Source organism: Chrysochloris asiatica, unplaced genomic scaffold (genome assembly GCF_000296735.1).
Source record: "Chrysochloris asiatica unplaced genomic scaffold, ChrAsi1.0 scaffold00195, whole genome shotgun sequence".
Classification (NCBI taxonomy): domain Eukaryota; kingdom Metazoa; phylum Chordata; class Mammalia; order Afrosoricida; family Chrysochloridae; genus Chrysochloris; species Chrysochloris asiatica.
Window position 1 is genome coordinate 6,007,793 of NW_006408713.1, and position 12,053 is coordinate 6,019,845.

The 12,053-nt window shown below is 46.2% G+C and overlaps 1 protein-coding gene across 1 annotated transcript in view; it reads left to right on the forward strand.

The window, feature by feature from the left end:
* LOC102833080 (probable palmitoyltransferase ZDHHC11-like) overlaps window positions 1–12,053 on the forward strand; it is a 49,608-nt gene that overhangs the window by 13,853 nt on the left and 23,702 nt on the right. The window contains exons 5-8 of the mRNA XM_006872385.1: window positions 4,618–4,630; window positions 4,856–5,110; window positions 6,433–6,608; window positions 7,748–7,849. Coding sequence (XP_006872447.1) covers window positions 4,618–4,630; window positions 4,856–5,110; window positions 6,433–6,608; window positions 7,748–7,849 — 546 coding nt within the window. The remainder of the gene's footprint in view (window positions 1–4,617; window positions 4,631–4,855; window positions 5,111–6,432; window positions 6,609–7,747; window positions 7,850–12,053) is intronic.

A 12,053-nucleotide genomic window follows, 5' to 3' on the forward strand; every position in this document is an offset into this window, starting at 1 on the left:
GAACCTGTACATAGACCAAGAGGCAGTTGTTTGAACAGAACAAAGGAACACTGAATGTTTTAAAATTAAGAAAGGTATGCGACAGGGTTGTATCCTTTCACCACACTTACTCAATCTGTATGGTGAGCAACTAATTGGAGAAGTTGGATTATATGAAGAAAAGCATGGCACCATGATTGAAGGAAGACTCATTAACAACCTGTGTTATATGCAGAATCCTGGTGTGGTGCTGTGGATAAATGCGCCAGACTGCAAAGCCATTTGAACTACAAGGTCGGTGGTTCAAGCTCACCAATTGCTCCTTGGAAACCATATACAGGGTCGCTATGAGTCAGAACCGACTCTATGGCACTTAACAACAACAACACTTGCAGATGACACCATCTTGCTTGCTGACAGTGAAGAGGACTTAAAATACTTACTGATGAAGATCAAAGACCACAGTCTTTGGTATGGATTCCATCTCAGTGTAAACAAAACAAAAATCCTCACCACTGGACCAATAAACATCATCATATAAATGGAGAAAAGATTGTAGTTTTCAAAGCCTTCATTTTGCTTGGATCATCCATCAACTATCATGGAAGCAGCAATCAAGAAACCAAAGGACATATTGCATTGGGCAAATCTGCTGCACAAGACCTTTTCAAAGGGTTGAATAGCAAAGATGTCAACTTGAGGACTAAGGTGCACCTGCCTCAAGCCACGGTATTTTCAATAACCTCATATGCATGTGAAAGTTGAACAGTGAATAAGGAAGATCATAGAAGAATTGATGCAATTGAGTTATGGTGTTGGAGGAGAATATTAGAAGTACCATGGACTGCCACAAGAATTCCATGTTGGAAAAAGTACAGCCATAGTGTTCCTTGGAAGCCAGGATGACCAGACTTTGTCTCTCGTACTTGGGCCATAATATCAAGAAGTACCAGTATCTAGAGAAGGATATCATGTTTGGTAAATTGGAGGGTCAGAGAAAAAGCGGAAGACTGCCAAGGAGATGTATTGGTACAGTGGAAGCAGCAATGGACTAAAACATAGCAACAATTGTGAGGTTGGCACAGAACTGGACAGTGTTTCATTCTGTTGTGGACTGACTTTATGAGTCGGTTCAGACTTGATGGCAAACAACAACCGTGCATCTGTCAGTTTGCTGTAATATGGTGACTTGCGCATTGTTGTCATGCTGGAAGCTATGCTATATTATTTTAAATACCAGCAGCATCACTCGTGGTGAACAGTTCAAGCCGAGCTTCCAGACAGATGAGGAAGAAGGATTGATGGACTACTTCCAAATACTATGTTGGCCATAGGGGGGCTATGAGTCGATACTGACTCAACAGCACCTAACAACAGATTTAACCTGTATGTTGATCAAATAATCTGAAAAAACCAGATTATGTTAAGAAGACTATAGCATCAGGATTGGATAAGGGCTCATTAACAACCTGTAATATGCAGATGATACAATATTGCTTGCTGAAAATGAGTGATGAAGATTACAGACTACAACATTCAGTAAGGACCGCACCTTATAAATAGCATCAATTAATAGCATCATGATACATGGAGAAAAGATTGAAGTCGTCAAAGACAACTGGGATCCAAAATCGATGCTCATGGAAGCAGCAGCCAAGAAACCAGTTTATACTCTCTGCTCTTCAGCGTTAGCTGTTACTGAGGCTATTCAATGTTTTAATTCCCAGGATCCAAATTCAGTGCCCTCTGAAGAAAAGAAGCTCTTTGCGGAGGTCTCAATTTCAACACGGATGAGCAGCCATCGGAAGACCGCTTCAGCAGCTCGGACCTATCTCTGAGGTGGTTGTTGTTAAGGATGGAGAGACTCAGCAATCTTGGGGTTTTGCCTTTATCACCTTTACCAATACAGAGCATGCTTCAGTTACCATAGGAGCAATGAGTGGAGAGTCTTTGGATGGTTGTCAGATCCATGTGGATCATGAGAGCAAATCCACACGGGGAACCAGAGGGGGCGCTTTTGGTACTCATGGGCATGGTCCCAGCTACTCCAGTGGTGGTGAGGACCAGGGCTTTGGGAGTACATGTATGACAGTTGACCTGGAGGATACAGAGATGGCTATGGAAGTTCTAGAGATTATAGGGGCAGAAGCCAGGTGATTCTGACCATTACTCTGGTGGAGATTAACAAGGAGGAAACTGAGATGATACGTGCACAGGTAACAGAGACACACAAGGAATCAAAATTCTCTCCATCCAGGATTGTCCTCCAGATGGCTGTGTTTATTATAAAAGATGTTCGAAGCTGCACTGAAGCATCTTTGCTTTAGTACACCAACTTCTATTTTTTAATTAAGCTCCCAGGCTATTAAAAGATCTTTTAGTAAATCCCCGTATGTTTTAAAAACTTTTCTCTCCTATTTAAAGACAAATTGTGTGACATTTGTAGAGTCTGGGTATTTTTCCTTTTACCAGTTTTTTAGTTTGGACACTCAGGATTATTCTGGCAAAAAACTTTGGCCACACTGATTTTTTGTTTGTTTTAATTTGAGTATTTTGGGGCATTCAAACATTTTTGTACACAATATTTCTTTATCATGGTTAGACAACCATTTCTGAGTGTACCTCCAGGAAATCTGCAGCAAGAATGTGATTACTTACAGGTGTTGTTTTAATCTACATTGATTACATTACCCTGATTACATCTTTGTTGTTGTTGTTAAGTGCCATCAAATCGGTTCTTTCATTTGTGTCTGGTTTTTACTTGGTACCCATGTTTTTAATCCACAAGATCGTCTTTCTGTGTTTTCATTCCTTCTTTGGCACCTCACTCCTGTTATGTAAATGGGACATTCTCTCAGGTCTCCCCGAGGGTACACCCAGGGACCCATGTGACCCCACAGACTCTTAAAGTCATTTGAAAGAACCACAGGTAACCATCCCAAGTCGCCACAAACAGCTGACATTTTCATTTTGCTTTTGATGACAATTCCCAAACAGTGTAGTTCCAACTCAAAAAGCCATTTCCTTGAATACTTTCTACCAGTCTCTCTTCCTAAAGTAAATTTGTGTCAGTTACATTTTGTCTAAGTTTTTCCAGCAGGACCACAAAAGGACTTTGCAAACACAGAATGTGACCCCACTTCCTCACACTCCTCTCTAGAGCCGGCAGTTCCTCTCTCAGCCCCCAAACACTCCTCACAGGCTGTTCCACAGCATTCTGCTGCCCCTGTCCAGCCCTTTGTCCTCCAGCTGCCCCTTCCCACTAACTGGCCCACAGTAGCCACAAGCTGCCCAGCCTATAACTCTCCTTCTTAGGAGCTCTAGGAAGACTTCAGGGGACCCCAGCACTAGGGCTTGCAGGAGGTCTCCTTGGCCCTGTTCTCTGGAAAATTGATTCTCTCATTCTGTTTCAAGGAGAAATTTGCAGGAAAAAATTCTCAGGGAAGATTTGAGGTGGATAAAAGGCTTGTTAAACCTGTGGCGGCTGGAACCTGTAAGGACAGAGGTTTCCTTACTTTTCTGGTCCCACCAAGTTTTCCACCTCTGACAGAGTGGGGTCTTAATTAGCTACTTGTTTGCTGCTCTGCTTAGTGGAACATATCGGAGCTTCCCTTCCCAAGCAGGTTTATAAAAGGTCTGGCCTTCCCAGGTTTGACTGTATTCTCACTCTCATCCCAACTTGGAATCTTTTACATTCTCACACTCCTGCCTTACCTTAGGTTCTTAGGGTGAGTTCTCTGCTCAGAGGGAACCCCCTCATTGATGCTGCTTTCCTCTCTCTGATCGGATAAGTCCTAGGAGTCAGCTTGTGCTTATAAATGAGCCCCAGCATCTACTCTCTCCACCTGTGGCCCCCACCATGAATAGCTGCTAGCCACAGGCACTGGGGGTCCAGCCAGGTGGGTAGATGGATACCTCTCCAGGTCCTCAGTCATTCATGGAACCCCCATTCCCTTGAGAACTGTTTTCCTTCCATCACTGATTTGGAAGGAAAGTGTGTGCAGGCTGACTGAGAGGCCAGTACTGATATGCTCATTTTGAATCACCCTTGGGACATCCAGGGGGAGTGTCCGGGGGGAGCAGGACCAGGATAGTGGGGCTGCCTGAGACAGAGGCAGAGAGCTGGGTTAGGTGGGCATGAAACAGACTTGTGAGTCAGGAAGGGATTGTATAATAAACTAGGTAAGCATGGGCTGGTTGATATTTGTTAAATGCCATTGGGTCCGTTTTGTCTGATAGCCACCCACCCTGTCTGTATAGGGTTTCTGAGGAGCAGATGGTAGGTTTGAACTGCTGACCTGTGGTTCACAGTCCAATGCTGATCTTACAGCGCCATACCAGGAGTCCAAGCATGGGCTTGCTTGTGCTTAATTACTAATTTGTAGTGAACAATTTCAAGGCAGCCTGTGCTTACACTGCTGACCGGGGCCTCCATCCATGTCAGTGACTGTCAGTTTGAAAAGAGGTTCTGATTCTGTAGGAAGGGGTTTGGGGTTGGGAGCAAGGCAGATGCCAGTCAGACTTAGAAGCAGAATCTTTGACATGGTGAAAACATGGTGAAACTGTTCACAACAGATTAGTAAGTGATGACAAGTAAGCTCGTGCTGGGCCCTCTAACACTGGCCTGAGCTCTCACAGTCCCCTGGGCCAGGTGTGTCTGTCATCCTTTTATAGGTGAAGCCCACCAGGGTGCTTGTGGAACTTGACCCAGCTCTCACTGGGTTGGGGCTGAGGGGCTCTTGGCCAGCCTGTGCACTATACGCTAGCTCCTAACTCCAGTGATGGGATCAGGACATGCTGGGACTCTGGGGTTGTGACTCGGCTGTCTGCTCTCTGTGATGCCCCCCGCGCCCCTGGCTCCCTTCTCTCCTTGCAGATGAATATCTGTGACTGGAACCAACGACGGGTCACCCCGGACACTGGCATCGCCATTCCGAAGCCGAACTCCACATCACCTCTACTGTCCAGAGTGAACGGCTGGTCACTGCCTCTCAACGTCTTGCAGGGGATGGCCTGGGTCACCTTCCTGGTCATGACTCTAGCCAACTTCGGTATCTTCATCCCCCTGCTGCCCGGCATGTGGAGGCCTCTGGTGTACGGTGTATCCTTTGTGCTGTGGACATTCACACGGGTCTGCAGAGGATTAATTAAATCAGGGGCACTTCCTTGGTCATGTCTCCCTGCCCAGGTCAAGCACATCCCTGACCATGCTGAGTCCTGCCCACTGTGACTGTGTCCCATGTCCCTTCCCACTATAGCTGTGACCATGTTCCTGACCTCGCCCCTGCCCACTGTGACCATGTCCCTGTCTGCTGTGACCATGTCCCTGTCCACTCTGACCTCGCCCCTGCCCACTCTGACCTCGTCCCTGCCCACTATGACCATGTCCCTGTGCTCTGTGACCTTGCCCCTGCCCATTGTGACCATGTTTACGGTTGCCCCCGGGCCAGGTATTTTATTTCCTGCTTGGTGTGCTCAGCACAGGCAGATTCGGCTTGGCTGTATCTCCTCGCCCCTCACTCCAAATTCCCCATGTCAGGGAGCTGGAATGCTGTAATCAGCTGTCTCCCCTCTGAGGCGTGCCGTGCAGTCCTTGTTAAAAACACAGGCATTCCCCATGAAGAGAGGCCCTCAGAGTGAATCGGAGCTGGCAGCATTGCTGAAGGAAGAGAGCCCATGAGGTGGTGGGGAAAGTGGGGCCGGTTTGGGCAATGAGAAAAAGGAAGGAGATTTCAGCCATGTTCAACAATTATTGTTATTAAGTGCTGTCGAGACAGTTCCAACCCATAGCAACCCTGTATAGGGTTTCCAAAGAACCGCTGGTGAGCGTGAACCACCGACTTTGTGGTTCAAATCAACCTTGCAGTCCAGCGCATTAGCCCACAGTTCCACATCAGGACTAAGAGGCAATTTATTGTGCAAAAAAGAGTCATAACAATCAGAAAGATATGACATCATTAAAATACCAAGAAAAATCCTCATTGCAAACATGGTTGCATCCACAGGGATAAGAGTTCAGAGTTCTGGTATGGTGCTGGACCACAAGTCCAGGGTAATACACTGGACCGCAAGGTCAGTTTGAACCATAAGGTCAGTGGTTCAAACTCGCCAGCTTCTCCTCGGAAGCCCTATATAGGGTTGTTATGAGTCAGAACCCGCTTGGCGGCACTTAACAACACCACCAACAACAACAGCGCTGCTATAACCGAAATCCCACAAATGAGTGCCTTTAACACACAGGTGTATTCGCTCCAAGTCTGGGAGGCTAGAAGTCTGACTGTGGGTGCTAACTCTAGGGGAAGACTTTCTCTCTTTGTCAACTCTGCAGAAAGGGCCATGTCTCCTTTCAACATCTGTGGGTAGCACTCCACCTGCTGGCCCCTGGAATAGACTCCAAGCCCTCGATCGCACTGACAGTGTCCAGAGGCCCTCCTTCCTTGACGCGTCCCTCAGGTGACCAGTGGGCTGTTCCTGTTCCACCTGGTGGTCCACATCATTGCTATCTCCACGGACCCTGCGGAACTAAATGTGAGAATGAAGAACTACAGCAAGGCCATGCCCATCTTCGACCGGTCCAAGCATGCACATGTCATTCAGAACCAGTACTGCCATCTGTGTGAGGTCACCGTGTGAGTCCTCTTCCCACCCCACCCCCGGCCCTCACCCCCAGACCTCATGGGCAGAATCCATGTCGCACCCCTGGATGTCCAGGAACCAGACCCCAGGGTCCAGGAGGGGTGACAGCTGATGTTCAGGGAGCACATGCTGGGCTCTCTGTTCTTATGAGGAGGACACAATGACATCCCCATTTCACAGATGCCCGGACTGAGGCTGGACCCTGAGGGTGCAGCAATCAGTGCTCTCCTGAATGAAGAGCAGTGACCTCAGCCCTAGTCTTCCACCCTACCCTGGTGGCTCCTGAGCCCAACAGACACCCCCCATCCAGAGTCCAGGTGTGAGGGCCATCTTCCTCAGGTTTCAGGAACCCTCCTCTGTCCCCTTGGGGATAAAGTGGGGGAGCCCCCAGCCTGTGGTCTACCCAAGTCCTAGGACATCCAGAAGTCCTTGGGTGTTTGAAACAGTCGGAGTTGTAGCTGGGTTCTGGGGTGTCTGGATGTTCTGCGGTTTTTGGGAAAGTCAGAGGTCTAGCGGGGTCCTGGGGTATCAGGTGTTCTGGGGTGTCTGGGGCAGTTTAAGATGTTGTTGTTGTTAAGTACCATGGAGTCAGTTCTGACTCATAGTGAGCCTGCACAGGGTTTCCGAGGCTGTAAATCTTTACGGGAGCAGAAAGCTTCATCTTTCTCCCATGGAACAGCTGGTAGTTTTGAACTGCTGACCTTGCGGTTAGCAACCCGGTTCGTAACCACTACGCTGCCAGAGCGTAACCACTACGCTACCAGTTTGAGGGGTAGGGCATGCTTTAGGCCAGTGGGCTAGAGTTTGGATCTGAATGTACTTGGACCCTGGAATTACATGGAGCTTCATGTCCACCAGGGACACAGGGCTGCCCAGAAATCCACTTGTCCTCCACTGGACCCAGAAGATTCCTGCGCTCCACCATGCTCCCTTGCCCCCCTATGCTCCCCACCAGGCACTCCATCCTCTCTGAACTTCCTGACTTTTACTGCCCAGACTGGCCCCGTGTTTCCTCCAGGTCTTCACCCATGCCTGCCCTGGGTTTGTTGAAGGGGACACAGGCGGGAACCCCAGTTGGACCCCACCAGGCCTGATGTGGGGCTGACAGACAACCTCTCTCCCTTCCTTCTAGGAGCCCGAAGGCCAAACACTGCAGCGCCTGCAACAAGTGCATCGCGGACTTTGACCATCACTGCATGTGGCTCAACAACTGCGTGGGCAGCAGAAACTACTGGTGAGCCTGCCTGGGTCCCCTGCCCATCCTGAGGAGGGGACTCGTTCGTGTACATGTGACAGTGCTCCTGAGTGACAGTGGCCTAGAAGATCCATGTCAGGGGTCTTAGGGAACAACCCTGGATCCCATGAACCATGGTGGAAGAGTGGGCAAATCAGGGGCTGCATGGCTGTTGGTTTCACTGTCATGAGTGCATCTGCCAGCGACTTCCCTCGAGCCATGGGTAGAGGTTGAGGAGTTCAATCAGAGATCAGGGACAACGGGAGGGAAGGAAGGCCCACCAGGGCAGCTGTTGTGTGGGCTATGCTGGGAGCAGAAGTCTAACATTGAGCTGAACTAAGTCCTGTCTGAAGATTCCATGAGTCACTATAATCCCTGCTATTCCGGGGCCAGATGTTACTCACCTCTGGACATCAAAGAACTGTATTTGTTGTAGCATAAAGTCAGTTCTGACTCATTTGTTGTTGTTGCTGTTGTTAGGTTCCATCAAGTCAATACCAACTTATAGCAATCCTACGCACAGCAGAAGGAAACATTGCCTGGTACTGGGTCAACTTCATAATCGTTGCCTGAGCCCATCACTGCCACCACTGTGCCAATGTATCTCTTTAGGGGTCTTCCTCTTTTTCTCTGACCCTCCACTCTACCAAACATGATATCCTTCTCCAGCAACTGGTCCCTCCTGACACTATGGCTGAAGTATGAGAGACAAAGTTTGGTCATCCTGGCCTCCAAGGAGCATTCTGAATGTACTTCTTCCAACACAGATCTGTTTTGACTCATAGCAGCTCTATATTGGGTTTCCAAAGAATGGCTGTTGATTTTGAACCGCTAACCTTGTGGTTCAACTGAATGTGGGGCCCAGTGCTTTATCCCACAGCACTATACCAGGACTTCCATGATTTATTCAATATACTTTGTCAACAACATAATTCAAAGACATCAGGTCTTCTCCAGTCTTCCTTATTCAATGTGTAACTTTCACATGCCGATAAGGTGATCAAAAATACCATGGCTTGAGTCAGACACATCTTGGTCCTCAAACTGTTGTCTTTGCTTTTTAACATTTTAAAGAGGTTGTTTGAGCAGATCTCCCCAACATAATGTGCTATTTCATTTCTTGACTGCTGCTTCTATAAGCAAAAGCTGGAACAAAGAAGAATTGGCAGTTTGGTGATAAAAATGATGCTGGAGATCTCATGAAAGAATTCTATGACCACAAAGATGTTACTGTCATTAAGTGCCACAGAGTCGGTTCCAACTCATAGCGACCACTTGGTGAGCTTGAACCGCAGATGTTGCAGCTCAAACCAACTTTGCAGTCCAGCACATTAACCCACACCAGACTTCGAGAGAGCAAATAAAACAAACACATGAAAATCTTGGAACCCTGAGCTTCAGAAGAAAGTTAGCAACATGGATTGAGCACTTACTAAGAGGAGAAACTGAGCAGGGAGGCAGAGAGAGGGAGACTGGGTGGTGAACGGCAGGCCAGATGCAGTGGGACCCTCTTGAGCCTTTGAGAGCAGCTTTGGTGACAGAAGGTGGCCTGGAAGAGCAGAGTCACACAGGTGACTGGGAAGGTGTCACCCACACTCCCCTGGAGATAAGTGGGCTGGTCAGATCCCACCCTCATCTACCCCCAGCACAGAGACACATGGTTGGGAACCACGCCAACTGAGCTGCTTAGGTGCGCTGGTTTTGGTGTCTGGATTTAGGTAGGCTTGGCTGAGGACCTACAGAACCCACAGAGTCACCAGACCACCATTAACCAGTCACTCTGCCTCCAGCTGCCCTGGATAACAGATACTGAAACAAGCTTCATGGAGGTTCTCTATGAACTACTTTCATATAACATGGAGGACAATAGGGACTCCATCTAGGGCCAGGAGCTTTGCTGTCACATCCTTCCCACACCCACCTCAGGAGCTCCTGGGCTTATAGGCGCTCCCAGGGCTTTCTCCTCTCTGGGTACAAATGCTGCACTGTTTTTATTTCGAGGTTTGTTTTGTTTCCTTTTGTTGTTTCATTGTTTTTGTTTGTCTCCTCTCTCCTCCTCCTCCTTCTCTTTCCATTCCCTTGAATTTTATCCTTTCTGTTTCTGCTTTTATTTCTCCTTCTTTTCTTCTGTTTCTCATCTCCCTCCTTTCTTTCCCTTTTGAGCTTTCTTTCCTACTCTCTACGCTTTCTTTTTATCTCCTCTCTACTTGCTTTTTCTGTAGTTTTTTTTCTTTTTAATTTCTTCCTTTTATTTCCTCTCTTATTTTTTCTCTCTGTAGCTCCATTTTCCTGTCCCTCATTTCTCTTTTTAGTTATAATTCAGTGATCTTTTAAAAACTTATTTCATCCCTTTATTTTCTCTCTTATTTTTCTCATCTAATAGCTACATTTCCCTGCCACTCTTTTATCTTTATAGTTGGTAAAAAAAAATTTTATCTGGTTTTTGCCTGTTATAATTTATTTTTTATTTTTATTACTTTCTCTTTTCATTGTTGGTTCCTTGTTTGTTTATTCAGTTTTGTTTTCTTGCATATGTATATGGGTGGGAGAGGTTTCCCCTTTCCCACCTGAGAGGGGACATCAAACATGTCCATCCAGTCCAGTCACAACTGTACCCTCTGCAGCTCTACCCACTGGTCAAGAGCCAACACCAGCTCCTATACCACCAATAGCGTAGTGGTTACGAATCGGGCTGCAAACCTTAAGGTCAGCGCTTCAAAACTACCAGCTGCTCCGTGGGAGAAAGATGAGGCTTTCTACTCCCTTAAAGATTTACACCCTCGGAAACCCTGTACAGGGTCGCTATGGGTTGGAACCTACTCAACGGCACTTAACAACAACAACGAATACCACCCAATAAATGATAGATAGCAGTCAACACCAGCCAAACCCACCGTAAACCGAGGTACAAAAACAGTGAATGAAAACAGTGCCCACACTTCTATTCTTTAACTACAGCCACAGGATACAGTTGGTGAGATCTTAAGAACACATCAACATACAACCATCAATTGAATACAAATGCAACAACCTCACAATGCCCCAGAGACAACAGACAATTTTAGCTCTTGCAAAGAAGCAAAAGAGAATGGTTCATACCAATGACCAAGATGCAGAGACAGAAAATGCTTCTGAGGAAGTAAAGGTAATGGAACTAACTGAAAAACAATTCAAAATAATGATATTTAGGTACCTTCAAAAGAGTGACAGAAATATCAGGAAACCAAGGAGAACTGTGAAAAATGATTAGAAGGACTCAGGAAAATACTACAAGAACAAATAGATAAAATAAATGAAATTCTTGAAACAATACAAACCTGCAATTAGATATCCAGAAGATTAGTACTAAGATTTCAGAGATGATATTACATTGAAAGGGTGAAGGAGTAGATTTGAAACAATGGAAGCCTGAATTACTGTACTCAAAGATAAATCTCTCTATACTAGCATGCTAGAAGGACAATCAGAAAAAATAATGAAAAAAATTCAAAGAAAGCCTAAGAATCATGTGGGACACTATGAAGAAGAATAACTTAGGGGTACTTGGAATTCTAAAACAGGAAAATACAATAAAATTCACAGACAAAACTGTGAAAGAGATGTTGTGGAGAAAAAGCTTCTCATCATGAAAGATGAGAAGAGAAGCATACAAGAAGCTGAACGAACCGCATACAGAATAGATCCCCAAACAAAATCCCAAAGACATATCATAATCAAACTTCCCAAAATCAAAGACAAGGAAAGAATCCTGAGAGCAGCTTGGGAAAAACTAAACATTACCTGCAAAGGAGAACCCATGAGACTAAGCTCCTGATTTCTCAGCAGACTGGAAAGGTGACATATACAAAAGTCTGAAAGAAAAAGACTGCCAACTGAGAATCATATGCCTAGAAAAGCTGTCCCTCAAATATGATGGTGAAATTAGGACATTTCCTGATGAATAGAAACATAAGGAATTTGTAATGACCAGATCAACTTTACAAAAAGTGTTAAAGGGTGTCCTTTGGACTGAGAAACAACAACAGCAGACAATGACCTGAGGTGACCATACATGACACCACCATCCAGAACTTGCCAGATATAGAAGTATTTAAAGTAAAAGAAATCTACAAGACTGAAAATAGGGAACCACAGGTATCAATGTATAATGAAGTCAACTACAGAACAAAAAGAGGGAATAGTGTAGCTACAGAACTTCCAAATG